The sequence below is a fragment of the Procambarus clarkii genome, chromosome 25 (assembly GCF_040958095.1).
Source record: "Procambarus clarkii isolate CNS0578487 chromosome 25, FALCON_Pclarkii_2.0, whole genome shotgun sequence".
In the NCBI taxonomy this organism is placed as follows: Eukaryota; Metazoa; Arthropoda; class Malacostraca; order Decapoda; family Cambaridae; genus Procambarus; species Procambarus clarkii.
In genome coordinates, this window is record NC_091174.1 from 35,722,973 (window position 1) to 35,740,642 (window position 17,670).

General features: G+C 42.3%; 1 protein-coding gene across 1 annotated transcript in view; it reads right to left on the minus strand.

Moving 5' to 3' along the window:
• LOC138368545 (zonadhesin-like) overlaps positions 1-17,670 on the minus strand; it is a 39,274-nt gene that overhangs the window by 12,334 nt on the left and 9,270 nt on the right. Inside the window, exon 2 of the mRNA XM_069331069.1 lies at positions 14,633-14,864. Coding sequence (XP_069187170.1) covers positions 14,633-14,864 — 232 coding nt within the window. The remainder of the gene's footprint in view (positions 1-14,632; positions 14,865-17,670) is intronic.

Here is a 17,670-nt window from a genome sequence, read left to right on the forward strand (position 1 = left end):
AAAAAAATGGATAGTTTATTTCTATTCTCCAATTTAGAGATATCCTCCCAAGACAGAGGGAAGGATAAATTGTCGTATTTGACCATTTTCCTAACCCTAGAGTGAGACTCTACAAGTCTCCCTATACGTCTCCACTTCCACCCTTGTTGTGACGCCAGAAAAGCAGCAATGCACTGAATAATACATGTTTTATTGTTACCAGCCGGGTTTGGGTTGAAGACCTCATGCCGTCCCCTTAGAAATGGGGGATAAGGGACATAATCCCCCAAAACTGACCTTACACTTGCATTACAGATGACGATTTTGAGGAAATCGACATTATATAATATGAAACCACTCCCCTCTGTTTCTGAAAGGAGATCTTCCAGTCGTGTAATCATATAAGCCACCCAGCTATCAATAAGATTACCCACATCCTCAAGAGTTACCAGTCTAGCGGGTGTTGTTATGAAGTGTTCTCTAAAGTCATCATCTTCCGTGAGTCGTTGTTTCAAAAGTGTTACCTTTACCTCGAGGAGGATTTTTAATGATGAAGTAAAATTGCCATGTCCCCCAAGAGAATTCATGTAATTCTCTATTTCAGATATGTAATAGTCCCTAAAGTTGCTTAGGAGTCCTATAGGGTCTGTGGCGAAGGCTGAGGGGATGGAATATTCCAGCCTAGTAAAGAGATTCCCCAGAGCCCCCACCCTATTAATTAAGTGTGGAGTGTCTATAGCATCCTCCTCATCTGGGGAATTTTCATCACTATTTAGGGCATTAAGTCTATTGATGACAGGGGGTCTAAGACCACTAGGGCCCGGCTGAGAGATGTCACCCCTATCACCATCATCACCATCATCATCATCACTCATCGCTTCCTCTCCCCCCTCCCCTCCACCTAAGGGGTTATTGTCACGCTGTGCTTTGTCATGTTCCTCCCCTACCTGCCTCTGAATCGCTCCTGGAATGGAATAATAATAAATAATAATAATAATAATAATAATAATAATAATAATAATAATAATAATAATAATAATAATAAAAAGGCAACACCCTCTCACTAATCCCCATGACATAAGTTCTCAAAAAAAGATTCTTAAGAGAAATAAAGGTGGAGGGTTTATTCACTCACCACGGGGGCATGTTTGTAGATGTTCAGAGGTCAAGTCCTCACACACAGAGGTCCCACAATTATCACAAGGGGAAGTGTGGTGAGGTCTCAAGGATGTATTTCCACACAAAAAGCACAAGAAGCCATCCTCTCTGGAAGGGAGGGTGGGCTGGCGACGTTTACCTAATGAAGGAAATAGTGTATAATTTATATACACTCTCTCTCCCACACTCATGGAGAAGGGGAAAACCCTTCTTAATATTTTTTTTATTTGAAATAAGTGAATAAATAAATATATAAAATACGGTCATACCTCCAGCACAGGTTCTCCTGTCTTCACCACTAGACTGTACACATACAGTTTCTCCGCAGAAGAAACATGTGTAACACCTATGAACGAAGAGATGTGATGACCCCCATCCACAAATTCTACAAATATCACCAACTCGAGACATAACGATCACGCTTACCTAAAATAAATAAATAAATAAATAAATATATATATATATATATATATATATATATATATATATATATATATATATAAGGCACAACTCTTCTAAACACGAGAGTGAAGTATACAACTTTAGAACACTTTCCCACCAGGAGACTCGAACCCTAGCCAGCACAGAAGCCTTCCAGCAACTGGCATAACAGGTACGCCTTAACCCACTCCACCACCCACTCAGACTCTTAAAAGAGATGGTAATTTCGGAGTATTTAAATACACCAAAGATCATCACCTCCCAAGAGCACCAGAGCAAGTGAGGGGTCATTTAGACGTTAATTTCATCAAGTCCCTGTTAATATGGGAAGACACAGTGTCTATGCTTAAGGCACAACTCTTCTAAACACGAGAGTGAAGTATACAACTTTAGAACACTTTCCCACCAGGAGACTCGAACCCTAGCCAGCACAGAAGCCTTCCAGCAACTGGCATAACAGGTACGCCTTAACCCACTCCACCACCCACTCAGACTCTTAAAAGAGATGGTAATTTCGGAGTATTTAAATACACCAAAGATCATCACCTCCCAAGAGCACCAGAGCAAGTGAGGGGTCATTTAGACGTTAATTTCATCAAGTCCCTGTTAATATGGGAAGACACAGTGTCTATGCTTAAGGCACAACTCTCCTAAACACGAGAGTTAAGTATACAACTTTAGAACACTTTCCCACCAGGAGACTCGAACCCTAGCCAGCACAGAAGCCAGCACAGTGTTTAGAAGAGTTGTGCCTTAAGCATAGACACTGTGTCTTCCCATATTAACAGGGACTTGATGAAATTAACGTCTAAATGACCCCTCACTTGCTCTGGTGCTCTTGGGAGGTGATGATCTTTGGTGTATTTAAATACTCCGAAATTACCATCTCTTTTAAGAGTCTGAGTGGGTGGTGGAGTGGGTTAAGGCGTACCTGTTATGCCAGTTGCTGGAAGGCTTCTGTGCTGGCTAGGGTTCGAGTCTCCTGGTGGGAAAGTGTTCTAAAGTTGTATACTTCACTCTCGTGTTTAGAAGAGTTGTGCCTTAAGCATAGACACTGTGTCTTCCCATATTAACAGGGACTTGATGAAATTAACGTCTAAATGACCCCTCACTTGCTCTGGTGCTCTTGGGAGGTGATGATCTTTGGTGTATTTAAATACTCCGAAATTACCATCTCTTTTAAGAGTCTGAGTGGGTGGTGGAGTGGGTTAAGGCGTACCTGTTATGCCAGTTGCTGGAAGGCTTCTGTGCTGGCTAGGGTTCGAGTCTCCTGGTGGGAAAGTGTTCTAAAGTTGTATATATATATATATATATATATATATATCCCCCCAGCACTCAAATCACTCCACTTCTCATTCCTGCCCCTACTTATCTATATAAATATATATATATATATATATATATATATATATATATATATATATATATATATATAATATATTTATATTTATATATATATATATATATATATATATATATATATATATATATATATAACCCTTATATGAAATAGATACTAATTTACTTACATCTCGGGCTAGACGGGGAGGAGAGTGGATGGTTTGGTCACAATTCAATAATACATGATGTGGGGGAGGTGTAGCGTCCTTTTATTGACTCGGAAACGTGGGGGGCAACGTTGCCACATACAACACCTCTCAGTCCTTTTGTAAGAGAAGGGTTAGGCCTGCTGTAGAAAACTTTTTTTTTTTTTTTTCTCTCTCTCTCTCGTCTGGAGGTCATCACTAGGGGACTTCTACTTCAAAAAAACATCAGGAGGACTGGCTATGTCCTGAGGGGGACACATCCCTTGATGGGTGAATACACTCACACTCACACACACACACACACACACACACACACACACACACACACTCAATATATATATATATATATATATATATATATATATATATATATATATATATATATATATATATATATATATATATATATATATATATATATATATATATATATATATAATATGAATATATAAGCGACCACTCCATAGGTAATTGAACCATTTATGGGGAAAATATGGAGGAGTGTGCGTCTGTCACAGACGAGCAACTTAATATTTTCCACCACCCAGCAAGAATATTTGTAGCTGGATTCAGTAATTCTGGGAAAACGACCCTAGTGGGGAATTTATGTGTTAAATACCACGGAAAATTCTCAAAAATTTTAGTGTCATCTGCAAATAATACAGAACAACCTCTTTCAAACATTCCCTCTCTGCGAAACAAGGTTACTGTCTCCCAGGATCTGATTAACCCACTAGAGTATAAAGATCCTTTTTCAAATGAGTCAGTTTTGTATATAATTGATGACTTATACCTGGAAGCCATACAGAGTCCAATTATAGCCAATATCTTCACAAGAGGGAGACACGGTAATATTTCCGTAATTCTAATTAGTCAAAATTTGTTTCCCCAGGGGAAATACGCCAGGACAATAACTCTGAATTGTAGTCATTATATATTAATGAAGCAGAGAGACATAAGCCAACTTGAAATTTTAAGTGGACAGTTATATGGGCGAAAAACAACTAGTAGTTTCGTTGAAATATACCGTCGGGCAATATCCCAGAACAAGTATGGTTACTTATTGGTCGATCTGACGGTTCCTGAGGCATTACAACTACGAACGAGCATCACCAACGAAGACCACTGTGAAATTGTGTATCAAATGTAATCATCAACGACAACAAAAAAAATGTCTCTAACGACACAGAAACGAACAATTCTCACCAGTATCTATAATGACATTTCTAGCCCAGGTGGTTTCACAGGGTCAATTCAAAAATTGTATAAGGCTGCCAGACTTAAAGACCCCAACATTAGTGTTGCAGATGTGAAGGAATTTCTCCATGGGGAGCGATCTTACACATTACATAGAGGAAATTTAGTTAGGTTCCCCCGACGGAAAATATTAGCCCCTAAACCTCGTACCATAATTGCCTGTGACCTAGGGGACTTTTGTAGTTTACAAAAATACAATAATGGTGTTAAATATATTTTAATTTGTGTCGATGTTTATTCCCGCCTAATGCAGACTCAAACTTTAAAAACAAAAAATTCGAGTGAAGTGTTAGTCGCTCTGAAGAAGATATTAGAGGAAACGCCTCAGTTTCTCGGTGTAAGGCGGATATTCACTGACCGAGGTAGAGAATTTTACAACAAGTCAGTTCAAAATTATTTTAATAAGAAAAATATTAAATTATATAGTGTATTTTCGGAAATGAAATCTAGCATAGTGGAGCGAGCCATCAGAACTTTAAAACATAAACTGTATCATTATATGACTCAAGCTAATTCATTAAAATACACCCACATCCTCCCTAAAGTTGTGGACGTGTACAACCACACTTTCCACAGGATGCTAAAAAATACTCCTCATGCCATTCATAAGTTGCAAAATATTGAAGATATACGAAGACAGTTTAAGGTCATGTATTTAAACAATGACTCCTCCATAACTGCCATCAGTCCACGGCTGCACCTTGGACAGCATGTGCGATTGGCAAAGCGCAGGAATATATTTCACAAAGGCTTTTGGCACCAAAATACAGAAGAAATATTTGTAGTGTCACATATTGACAGAACACATCCAATCCCGACATATAAAATCAAAGATTTAAACAACGAGACGATCAGTGGCATGTTTTATGAGCAGGAATTGATTGCAACATCCCTTCCAGACTATTTTCCTGTAACGGTATTACAGTCTAGGAAAACATCGAAAGGACACAGAGAATATTTCGTCAAGTGGAGAGGGTACCCAGATTCTGCCAATAGCTGGATTAAAGCTCAAGACATCATCAAATTTAACAAAAAATGACAGTTCAAGAGGACTCTCTCGTAGAGAAACATCATCAGTTGTTATTTTTATTAAACAATTTATCACCCAAGAAGCGGAATAAACTAATCAAGGCTTTAAAACGGCAGGAAATTGAATCAATTTGTGAAATTTTTGCCAATTTTCTGAAACGAAACATCCCAGTTCAACCTCAGATAATTAATGGCTTACAGAGATATCAGAACGACATACGATCTGTAGCACGTAAGAAAACTCCTTTATACAAAAAGAAGCTCATACTGACCTCCAGACGTGGTGGGGCGATATTAGCAGCTCTGCTACCTTTGGCTGTATCGTTAATTTCCTCCCTAATAAGGTAATTGCGTAAATAAGTAACGAGAGAATAAAATGGTGAAAGAATATTGCCTGGTACCACGATTCATAGCTGAAAAATATTTATTTAATAAAAACAAGAACTCACCATCACCTCCTAATGCTGTGGGTCTGCCCTCCCCCGGTGGTGATGGTAGTGAAAGTATGTCCTTCTCTTTAAAAAACGAATCCACCCCAAGTAATAATATTGGGGGAGCCCGTAACCTACCCACCTGCGACTCTGGTAGGGGTGATGGGGGGGTGGGGGAAGAGGACACTCCTTCCTCCCACCTGACAACAACGGGCTGTGGGCGGTGTTGCCGTAGTAGCACCTCCAGACGGGCGGGGCTGGTCACACACCCTTTAAATGACATTGGGGCCCCCGGCGACCGTCGCCCGCCGCCACCCTTAAAAAGAAAAAAAAAAACGCGGGCTGCCCGGCGCGACCATCGCCTTTTAAAAAAAAAAATAAATAAAAAAAGGGGACATTCCATCCTCCCGCCCGAAGTGCAAGTAATTGTTGCTGGCCACACTCCACATAAAGCCACCATCACACCCCAAAATCCAAGTCTGGACAACTTAATAAATGTGAATTTTAAAATTGAGGAAATTCCTCATGTCAAAGCATTATTGAACATGTTTGGACAAAACAGCCAACAGGTGATGTGGGATAGTCGCGGAAATTTATTAAAGCCTGTACAAAATTTAAATATTTTAGATATAATTAAAACTCTAGCCTTCACAAAGGGGCAATTTAGGGCAAGTGACAAGGAAGATGTAAGGGTTTTACTGAGGGTGGCTGGCATAGACCCAACCCTCATACGTAATTATCGCGCTAGATCTCAGTTAAAAGGGGGGAGGGGTATCCATAGGAGACCCCATTGGGAGCCGTATTGAAGACCTATATGAAGACCATCTTAAAGACCACCATATTCAGTTGCATATCCACCATGGAGCAAGCTTCTAGACCCACTCCTCCCCCAGCTACACCCCCAGAAGACAAATCTCCCTTATTAAAGAAGTTGGTTGCTACTCAGCGGTACTACAAGTATGTCGAACACAAATGTAGATTGATATATGCATTGTGGGATTGTTATGACCGTCTTGTGTTGAGTGCCCCTCCAGAACGGTTTTTTAAGTCATTTGGAGAGACGGTGAAACGTTATGAAGAATATTCATCCCAGGAAATCCAGACGGAGATATGGCAAATGGAAAAATTAACCTTCCAACATCGAGACCAGATTACAGCCTTCGAGACTGGACGGAGTGTGTATGGACTTTTAAGGTAGGGAAGGCAGCCTCTACACCACACCCCATACATCCCTCCCCCCTCCAGGTGGGGGACACAGGTGTATTTAAAGGCCTCCACCGTCACCCTCGGTCACCATAGTTGACGACGACTCTACCCCGTTCCTCTCAACCGCCCCTCCGCCATGGCTTTATCGTCCATTAAGTCAATAGACAGCGACATCACCGACACCCACGCCTTTGGGGTCGGTGATGTCATAGTGTATGACTTACCCGCTGCTGTTGTGCGTCCCTATGGACTGGCAAGTGTAATTTGGAAATGTTACAACTATGCCCGTGTGGAACGTGAAGGACTGACTCGTGTCAACAGGGCCACAATACGTTACCGGTCTACCCCGGGTGACATCGAGGTGAAGATAGCTCCCCTACCCTCCGACGGTCAAGACATTGTCGAAGAGCCAGTCTTGTTCTTCCGCCCCACCATCGTGGCGCTAATTTCCGCTTTCGGTGCAGGAGCACCCTTCGAGTCCAACCCTATAGCTCAGGAGCAAGTGCAGTCTTCCTCCGACATCCACTACATCACCAATGTCACCCTGGATACTGCCAAGAATAGGCTGTTTTGGCTGAAAACAGCCCTAACAAAGGTTGGCAATCTCATGGTAAGAACTCCAACCATGTTTCGGCTGGTGGTGCCCCATGGGCTGGGGGCCTCCCGTGATGGCATGGACAACTGGCACAAGGACGTCGGGCCCATGCTCATTTCGCTCAACGCTGAGCTGGCCAAGCATAACAAGGAGTTGGTAATCCTCAAACGTCCCTCTACCGTCACCCCATCGATGGTACCCCTCCCGAATGATGATCCCAGGGGAGAGGGTGATAGTAAAACTATCACCCTAGATGCAGTGGTGGGGGAGGGTGCCACCACCCCAGGAAGCTCTTCTCGTTCTACACCACCAGCACCACCAGCCACCCCCAGGAAGAAGAGACACCTACAAGAGTACTCATCCACCTCCAGCGCTGCTCCACCCCCACCCACAACATCTGGTACGGCCAAACGACGGATCGAAACCACTATTGACTTCGACCCCCTCTCAAATCATCGTATTGACACCATCCTCGATGGAGAGTCACAGGAAATATTCCTGTTATCCTCATCACCGAAAAAACAACGAAAGCTGTAACCATCAACGCTCAAAGAAGACGTGCCAGCACCACCACAGTCAGTAACAGCAGCAGCAGCAGCAGCAGCAGCAACAGCAGTACCTCCATCTACAACAGCTTCGGTGGTGGTAGCAGTAGCAGGTCCACCGACGATGGTGACAGTGTTGTCAGCGGTAGTGGTAGCGGCAACGGTACCACCAACTACAGCAGTTCCGGCGGTGACAGCGGCAGCAACAGTACCATCATCGCCGGCAGCGGTAACGGTAGCGCCAGCAGTACCACCAACTACAACGGTTCCAGCGGTGGTAGCAGCAGCAGCAGCAGCAGCAGTGCCGTCAGCGGTGGCAGCGGTGTCAGTGGTACCAACAGCTCCCCCAGCAGCAGCGGCAGCGGCAGCAGCGGACGACAGCAGTACCAACAGCTGCTGCTCTTTATATGTAATTTGTTATGGGGGAACAAAATGTAGTCCCCCCTGTTGTAGTTCTTTTAAAAGTAATATTTCCTTAGTAGATTAATAAAATAAAATATAAGTAATGATGTTTTATTCCCACCCCAGTCAGTACATAACTTAACAATGGACGAGGAGCACTACATATACCTCACTAGCCTCGACCAAGAAGATATATACAACAACACAAGTTCAGCATTTACAAACACCATCCCCACTCTACATTTAAACCCTTCCATTAAACATGAAGTGGCCTTAGTCAACATACTCCTACCCAGACGAATTAACGCTATCATCAAGGATGAGGGGGAGTCTGGTATAGACGTCTATGCTACTTTTAAGCGAGGAACTCTTTCTAAAAGCCCAGAACATCTCATCTACACCTTCACCCCCAAAACCAACATATTATCCAGAAACATCACATTCATCACGAGTGAGCTTAGCCGACAAATAATCACCGACATGAAGCTTAGCTTCCGAGGTGATTTCAAAATATACTTCTCAGAAAGAGAACCAATCCTCACCTATGATCAATCCTTAGAGCGCGTGTTACTATCCTCTACACTTAACAATGAAGGCACTGGTTCCTTATATTCTCTTAGTCTTCAATTTAAACACAGAATAGCTAATGTACTTGGTTTTGACAGCACTCGCAAATACACCATTTATCAGGCAAAATCAGATGACATTACAGCAGCCTCAAAGATCGTGGCCTCATTCCCCCCAGACAATGACGGAGGTTGTGACTATTTACTCATTTATAGTGACGTCATCGAGCCGGATCGTTACGGGGGACAAATTGTAAATATCTTAGATGCAATCAATTATCATGACTCTTATTCTAGAGGGGCTCATCCCCTAGTGTACAAGACATTAAATACTAACACGTTGGAGAAGGTGAGCATTAAGATAACAGATCAGTTTGGGCGAAAGGTTAGTTTTGAAGATGGGAGGTCGGTTACGGTAGTCTTACACCTCCGCCCTAAGGTATAACAATATAATCTATATAAATATAAATATATATATATATATATATATATATATATATATATATATATATATATATATATATATATAGAAGTGTTTACCCACATCATCGGTTATTATAAGAATAGGAGTCGGGATGCGAGTACCTTTCCACACACCCTCCCAGAAGGAGTATGGGGAGATCTTCTCCCCCCTCTCTGGGAGATACGGGGTGAGGGGGGGAGCGATGAATGACATACGCACATTCCAAGCGCCTTATCTCAGATCTGGTGGTGGTTTTTTTGGGACCTTAGCCGGCTTGGCTCGACGAGCCATACCATTTTTCATGAAAACTGTAACGCCGACTGCTATCGATTTTGGGAAAAATGTTCTTGGTGATTTAACCAGTGGTAGACGGGATGTAAAGAGCGCTCTGAGAACTCACGGTATTGATGCTCTTAAGACTGTGGGGAAGAAATTGGTAGCAGGCGGGAAAATTAAAAGACTCTCTAGGAGAAGAAAAAATAAAAATAATAAATGTAAACGAGCCCTTGGGTATAAAAATGATGTATTTTCACTACAGTAAGCAGTCATACTTCACCTTTCGGAGGAGATCATGGCGGAGGCTAGTGGAGCTGGGTTGAAAATCCCTGTAGAATATTATACTTCCAGTATTATTGACCAATTTCCTAGAAGTAACAGAATACGTAATGTGGAGAGTTCAATTGCCTCCACACAGCAAATAGACATTCTACCTGTTAACCTCCCTATTAATCAACGTTTGCGGGATAATTACTTAGAATTCCGCATCCCCGGAACCCAGGGCGCCTTCTTAGATCTAGCTAATATTGTTATAGATTTTAAGGTATCTTTAACGAAAGATGACGATACCACAAAATTGGAAGAGGATGACCATGTGGAATTTGTTAATGGGTTGTCAAATACCATGTTTAAAGGTGTTCAGGTGTTTTTAGGAGAGCAGGTAGTTGAAACAAATTCTAATTTTAATTATTGGTCGTTTATTAAATTAATTACCTCCATGCCTCCATCAAAAATGTCTTCCTTGGGGAGGATTGGAGCCTTTCGTAGGGACTGGAGTGATGATGGTGTAATCCCTAACGAATTTACTAATACATTTTTTACTGGGGCAACCGCCAAGGATAAAAAATTTATGACCGATTTAAAAGGTAAAGGATTGTCAATGTGTTTTCCCCTACTATTGGACGTAACAACCCTAGACCAATACATATTAGATAATATAGATGTGCGCCTAAGATTGGAGCTCTCCCCACATGCTTGGGTGCTAAATACAAGTGTGGACGATGGCTCTAAGTATCGGCTGCATATGGATTATGCTAAGTTGTGGGTAACACGAGTGTTCCCCTACCCAAGTGCTTACCTAGCCTTAAACAGCTCACTGTTAGCATCCCCCGACCCCATAAGCTATACTTTCAATAAAACCATTTCTAAAACATATGTCCTAGCAGGGAATCAAACTAGTCTCTTAATTGATCAGCCTTGGGCGCAAGTAATTCCTCACAGGATATTCATGGTAATTGTGCCAATGAATTATTTCGCTGGCCTTCACCAAGGTAATGGATTATATTTTGAAAATGCAAAACTGAAAAATATCGCCATGTATTTGAACAATAATGCAATTTACCGAATTGGTGGTGATTTCGACAATCATTATGCCCGCCTTTATTACGAAACTTTGAAGACATTAGGCTTAGAGCGTGATTCACTTCTAGCCTATGACACTTTTAATAAGGGAAGATCGATATTCGCCTTTGACTTAACCACCATTCAAACAAAGGATTCCCTCCCTGTGGAGAAATCTGGCAACTTGCGTATGGAGCTTGAGTTTGGCGGTGGTGTTACATATAACAGGCTGGTTTTACTGTTTGGGGAAACGACCGGGGTACTATCCATCGACGGACAGAGAACTGTTCTGTGTGACGTGCGAGCTTAAAAACATAATGAATTGTAATGATATAAATATTAATTTAAAAAATAATCTAGGGGATCGAGCACTCTACCTAGGTTGTTATAATGCTGATGAAATAGAACATTTAAATATCTCATCAAGAAAACCTATTGTTCTCATAACTAATATTTTACCATCACATAGCAGATTAACTATGGGACATTGGGTAGCTATTTATGTTGATAAAGTTAAACATCGAATGTTTTTTTTCGATAGTTATGCAATGTCGGCGGTTACTTATGGACATTATTTTCAAGGATTTATTAAAACTAACACAATAACAAAGGTGTTTGGAATGTGCTACAGACTCCAGAGTGATTTTACCCTTGCTTGTGGACTGTATTGTGTAATGTTCGTCCATAGGGTGAGTCACCTGGGGTTGCCTTCAACAGTACATTACTTACATAATGTATTTTCAAGCGTTAGTTTAAAATTAAATGATAAACGAGCCCTCGCTTATGCGAGACGATATTTTCCTATGAAACATCACTGTGTTAGGACATTTTGTAGAGGAGTAAGGGTTGGTTCTTATAGGTGGTGTAGAGAATATTTTTGTTAGCTAGGCAACCCACCTAACAGGGGGATTACCCCACATATAAAACACCTCTCACCCCACAACCTCCCTAGAAGACCCCCATCCCCCTTATCCTACAAATGGAAGGCGTCTCCCCAGAAACACACGCAGGGAAGATTGAAGTCCTTGAAGGGCCTGGTTAGTATTACCCTCACTTTCTGGTAAAGATTTATTTTTTTTCCCACAATAGAAAGTTTGCTCAACCTCTATTTTACCTCTTCTTTTTTTTTCAGTGCAATTCTTAGGACCTGTCCACATTTGTAGAGTAGTAATTCTACGAGGAAGGTCTGCCCCAAACAAGATGCTGTTACGTACCCTAATTGATGATGCCTGCTGTAGAGGACACAAGGTCGCTCCTGCAGGGGGAGAGGTATGTACTAACTGTTCTTAGAGGAAATAGAATATTTTTCAAATAAAAGATATAGTCCTATAAATTATTTTCCCCATCTCTTTCCAGAACACTTCAGATGAGAGTCAGAAGGAAAGTCGTCCAAAAGGCAACCAGCCAACTCACCCCACTCCCCCAAGAGAGGGGGGAGGGGGTCAAGACCTCCCCCCACTCACCACGGATGGGGAGACGTCAGAATTCTACTCAGATGAGGAAGGGGAGGTGGAGGGGGGAGAGGGATAGGGGCCATAATTAACTTCTTATACATCATTTGTGATTTTTACCTAATAAAACATTAATAAATTCTTTGATTTTTTTTAACCCCTGGAGGAGATTTATAATTTAATACCCCTATATAAGACCCACTCGACCTCCGCTGGGTGTGGAACTCTGTTACGGTAAAGTCAAGGCCATTAGGTGCGAGGAAGGGTACGGGCGACCACCCTCACCGGGAGGAACCTGTTTTACACCTGCCCCATAGAGGAATGTGGGGGCGTAACTGGCACTCACCCACGAGTGTTTATTATACAAATAAATTCATTTTTACTTAAATATATTGTCATACTTTACTGTAAATGAACATGATCATAGTGGCACATAATAGATACCTATCTTCACTGTTTTTTCGACTGCTACCACTCACACCTTGGGTGACCTAATATGGAGTGGCACTATGTGGCTCCCCGCTTCTGATTTTCTTATCTGATTACCCTACATAGGTGGCTCTATCTGTCTCCAAATAATCTACTCACAACCCCCCCCCCACCACCATCTGCCCCATGGTAGTCCTGGAACACAACCCCCCCCCCACCACCATCTGCCCCATGGCAGTCCTGGAACACAACCCCCCCCCCACCACCATCTGCCCCATGGTAGTCCTGGAACACCCCCCCCCCACCACCATCTGCCCCATGGTAGTCCTGGAACACAACCCCCCCCCCCCACCACCATCTGCCCCATGGTAGTCCTGGAACACAACCCCCCCCCACCACCACCAACTGCCCCATGGTAGTCCTGGAACACATCGAGGACCCTGTGAAGACCCATGCAGAGCCTCTCTGCGGTACAGACAGTGTTATGGGCCATTATATATGTCCCCAAAAAGATTTCCAAGACCTGCAGGCGAATGTAGAGTGGACCGGGAACTCAATATCGTGATTGGCAATACACTTACGGAACTTTTTGGGGCGTAGCTGTGTAGAGTACTGATGCGGGGCGAGAACTGAGAGAGAGAGAGAGAGAGAGAGAGAGAGAGAGAGAGAGAGAGAGAGAGAGAGAGAGAGAGAGAGAGAGAGAGAGAGAGAGAGAGAGAGAGAGAGAGAGAGAGAGAGAGAGAAAGAGAGAGAGAGAGAGAGAGATACAGAGAGAGAGAGAGAGAGAGAGAGAGAGAGAGAGAGAGAGAGAGAGAGAGAGAGAGAGAGAGAGAGAGAGAGAGAGAGAGAGAGAGAGAGAGACAGACAGACAGACAGACAGACAGACAGAGTCACTCAGACTAATAACCAACCCATCAATAAACCCGTCTCTAGAGGCTGGAAAACATTGAACGCATAACAATTACACATAACATTTTATTATCCAACACATTTTTTCTCCTGCCCCAGAGATGTGTGCAACAACTGCTGCAATATTTGCCACTGTTGTTCCCGCTGCTCTCGCCGACCTAATGCTTTAACTCATATCATATTTCCTATTGGCATTAGTCTGATAAGGACTGATGTATGTTGTAGATTAGGCAACAGTGTATCATTGATGTTAATTACTCAACCATGGCCTATATTGCTGGCCCAATATCTAACCTTTTTAGTCTGACTGGCCAAGTTAGTCCACTGTACTTGCCACTCCGTCATAAAATGCGACGGTTTGGTCCATACGTACGAGTTTAAACAACCCAACTAGCCTATCGAAACCTATGATTAGAAGAAGTGAAATCTACGGTATTTTAAATTGTAATTACTGAACAGTTTACGAACTCTGAAGTGCTACGAGGAAGAGGAACGTTCGAATACAACCTCCCAACAGCTGTAAAATACGAACATACGAACAAAACCATCTTGCCAATATATAGTAAACAAAATATATACATATATTTATCAATTACCAAGACTATACCAATTACCAGCGCTATAGACTCAGACAAAGCGAAGGTATCCACATGTAACCAATGCCAGCAAAAGTATTTTACGTAACCCGTAATTAAATTTTCCAGGCCGAGAAAGCTGGAGGAGTTGCGTGCTGTAATATTTTCTTTAAACCCGATTTGTGTAATGGGTTTGTGGCGCAGCTGTTCTAGCTTAGTATATGGATTTTGGCCAATATCTAGGATGAGACTTTGATAATGGGACTGAAAATGAGAAAACGGGGGAATGACAATGAAAAAACAGGAGTGAAAATGAGGAAGCGAGAAATTAAAAATGAGAAAACGAATGTGAAAATGAGGTCGCACTAATGATTATTTCTATGAAAATCATACAATTGTTCATTTTAATTAATAAAACATTACTGAAAATAATAGTCAATGGACAACTGGTAATTAAATCAACGTTTCAAAACAGTTTCAAGCAGAACTTTTATCTAACACAAACTTGGCATAGTCTAAAACATCTGTGTTGCTCATCATTGTTTTAAAGCGGTTGTGTAATTGTTTAAGAGGTCAGATACCATTAAACCTTGCAGGGCGACTCATGAGCGTTAGGGGCCTGTCATAGGCGGAACGAGGTCGGCCCAATTGCTCTCATAAGAGAGAGGTAGCTTCCTATGTCTACCCCCATAACGTCAGTGGAGGTGTCACCATACCTTGACCTTGAGGTTACCTTGAGGTGCCTCCGGGGCTTAGCGTCCCCGCGGCCCGGTCGTCGACCAGGCCTCCTGGTTGCCGGACTGATCAACCAGTCTGTTGGACGCGGCTGCTCGCAGCCTGATGTATGAGTCACAGCCTGGTTGATCAGGTATCCTTTAGAGGTGTTTATCCAGTTCTCTCTTGAACACTGTGAGGGGTTTGCCAGTTATGCCTCTTATGTGTAGTGGAAGCGTGTTGAACAGTCTCGGGCCTCTGATGTTGATAGAGTTCTCTCTTAGAGTACCTGTTGCGCATCTGCTTTTCGACGGGGGTATTATGCACATCCTGCCATGTCTTCTGGTCTCATGTGATGTTATTTCTGTGTGCAGGTTTGGGACCAGCCCCTCTAATATTTTCCACGTGTAAATTATTATGTATCTCTCCCGCCTGCGCTCAAGGGAGTACAGATTTAGGCTCTTTAGTCGGTCCCAGTAGTTTAGATGTTTTACTGAGTGGATTCTAGCAGTAAAGGATCTTTGCACGCTCTCCAGGTCAGCAATTTCTCCAGCTTTGAAAGGGGCTGTCATTGTGTAGCAGTACTCCACTCTAGAGAGCACAAGCGTTTTGAAAAGTATCATCATCGGTATAGCATCTCTAGTGTGAAAAGTTCTTGTTATCCAACCTGTCATTTTTCTTGCAGTTGTGACGGCTACTTTATTGTGTTCTTTAAAGGTAAGGTCTTCCGACATGAGTACACCCAGGTCCTTTACATTGCCTTTTCGTTCTATGTTATGATTTGCCTGAGTTTTGTACGTGGTTTCCGTTTTTATATTTTAATTTTTTCCATAGCGCATGAGCTGGAACTGATCTTCGTTAAACACCATATTATTTTATGTAGCCCATAGAAAGACCTGATCTACATCTGACTGGAGGTTTGCCGTGTCCTCTATGTTGCCTACTCTCATGAAGATCCTAGTGTCATCTGCAAAGGATGATACAGTGCTATAGGTTGTGTTCTTGTCTATGTCCGATATGAGGACGAGAAAAAGTACTGGAGCACTGGAGCAAGCACAGTACCCTGGGGGACTGAGCTCTTCACGGTTGATGGGCTGGATTTTATTTTGTTGACTATTAAACATTGGGTTCTGTTTGTCAGGAAATTGTAGATCCAAATGCCTATTTTTCCGGTAATTCCTTTTGAACGCATTTTAAGTGCAATAGCACCATGGTCACATTTATCAAAAGCTTTTGCGAAATCTGTGTAAATTTCATCAGCGTTTTGTTTGTCTTCCATAGCATCTAATGCTATATCATAGTGGTCTAGCAACTGCGACAGGCAAAAGCGCCCTGTTCTGAAACCATGTTGTCCGGGGTTATGGAGATGCTGTGATTCCATGTATTTTGCAGTCTTACGTCTTAGCACTCTCTCAAAAATTTTTATGATGTGCGATGTTAGTGCTATCGGTCTGTAATTTTTTGCCTCTGCCTTATTTCCTCCTTTATGAAGTGGTGCTATCTCTGCTGTTTTTAGTATATCAGGAATAACGCCAGCATCTAGGCTTTGTCTCCACAGAATGTGGAGGGCCTGCGATAGTGGTTTTTTTACAGTTCTTGATGAATATGGAGTTCCAAGAATCCGGGCCTGGTGCAGAGTGCATAGGCATACTGTTTATGGCTTCTTCAAAATCCAGTGGGGATAGGGTGACGTCTGATATATGATTTGATGTTGGTATCATATCCATGAAAAATTCATTTGGGTTATCAATCTTTAGTGTGTTTAATGGCTCGCTGAAAACAGAGTCGTACTGCTTCCTCAGTAGCTCGCTCATTTCTTTGTTGTCATCGGTGAAAGTTCCATCTCCCTTTCGCAGGGGCCCGATACTAGATGTGGTTTTTGATCTTGATTTTGCAATGGAGAAAAAATATTTCGGATTTCTCTCTATTTCGCTGATGGCCTTTTGCTCTCTTTGCCTCTCCTGCGTTTTGTATGATTCTTGTAGCTTGCGTTCAATTGTTTCTATTTCTCTACCTAACCTTCTTCGCCGTTCTTGAGATAGGGTGCGACTCTCAAGTTGTTCCGCGATTCGTTTTCTTTGCCTATATAGGGAACGATGTTCCCGTTCCAATCTGCATCTCTTCCTCTTTTTCCTTAGGGGTATGCGGTTTGAACATATTTCTAGTGCTACTGAGCTTATTTTTTCCAGGCACTGGTTCAGGTTTGCATTTTCTAGCTGTTCTTCCCAGTTTATTTCTGTGAAGTCCTGGTTTATTTGCTCCCAGTTTATCTGTTTATTATTGAAGTTGAATTTGCTGAAATCTCCTCCACCGGGAATTTGGACTGGTTTTGAAGGTCTACTCCCCATGGTTGTCA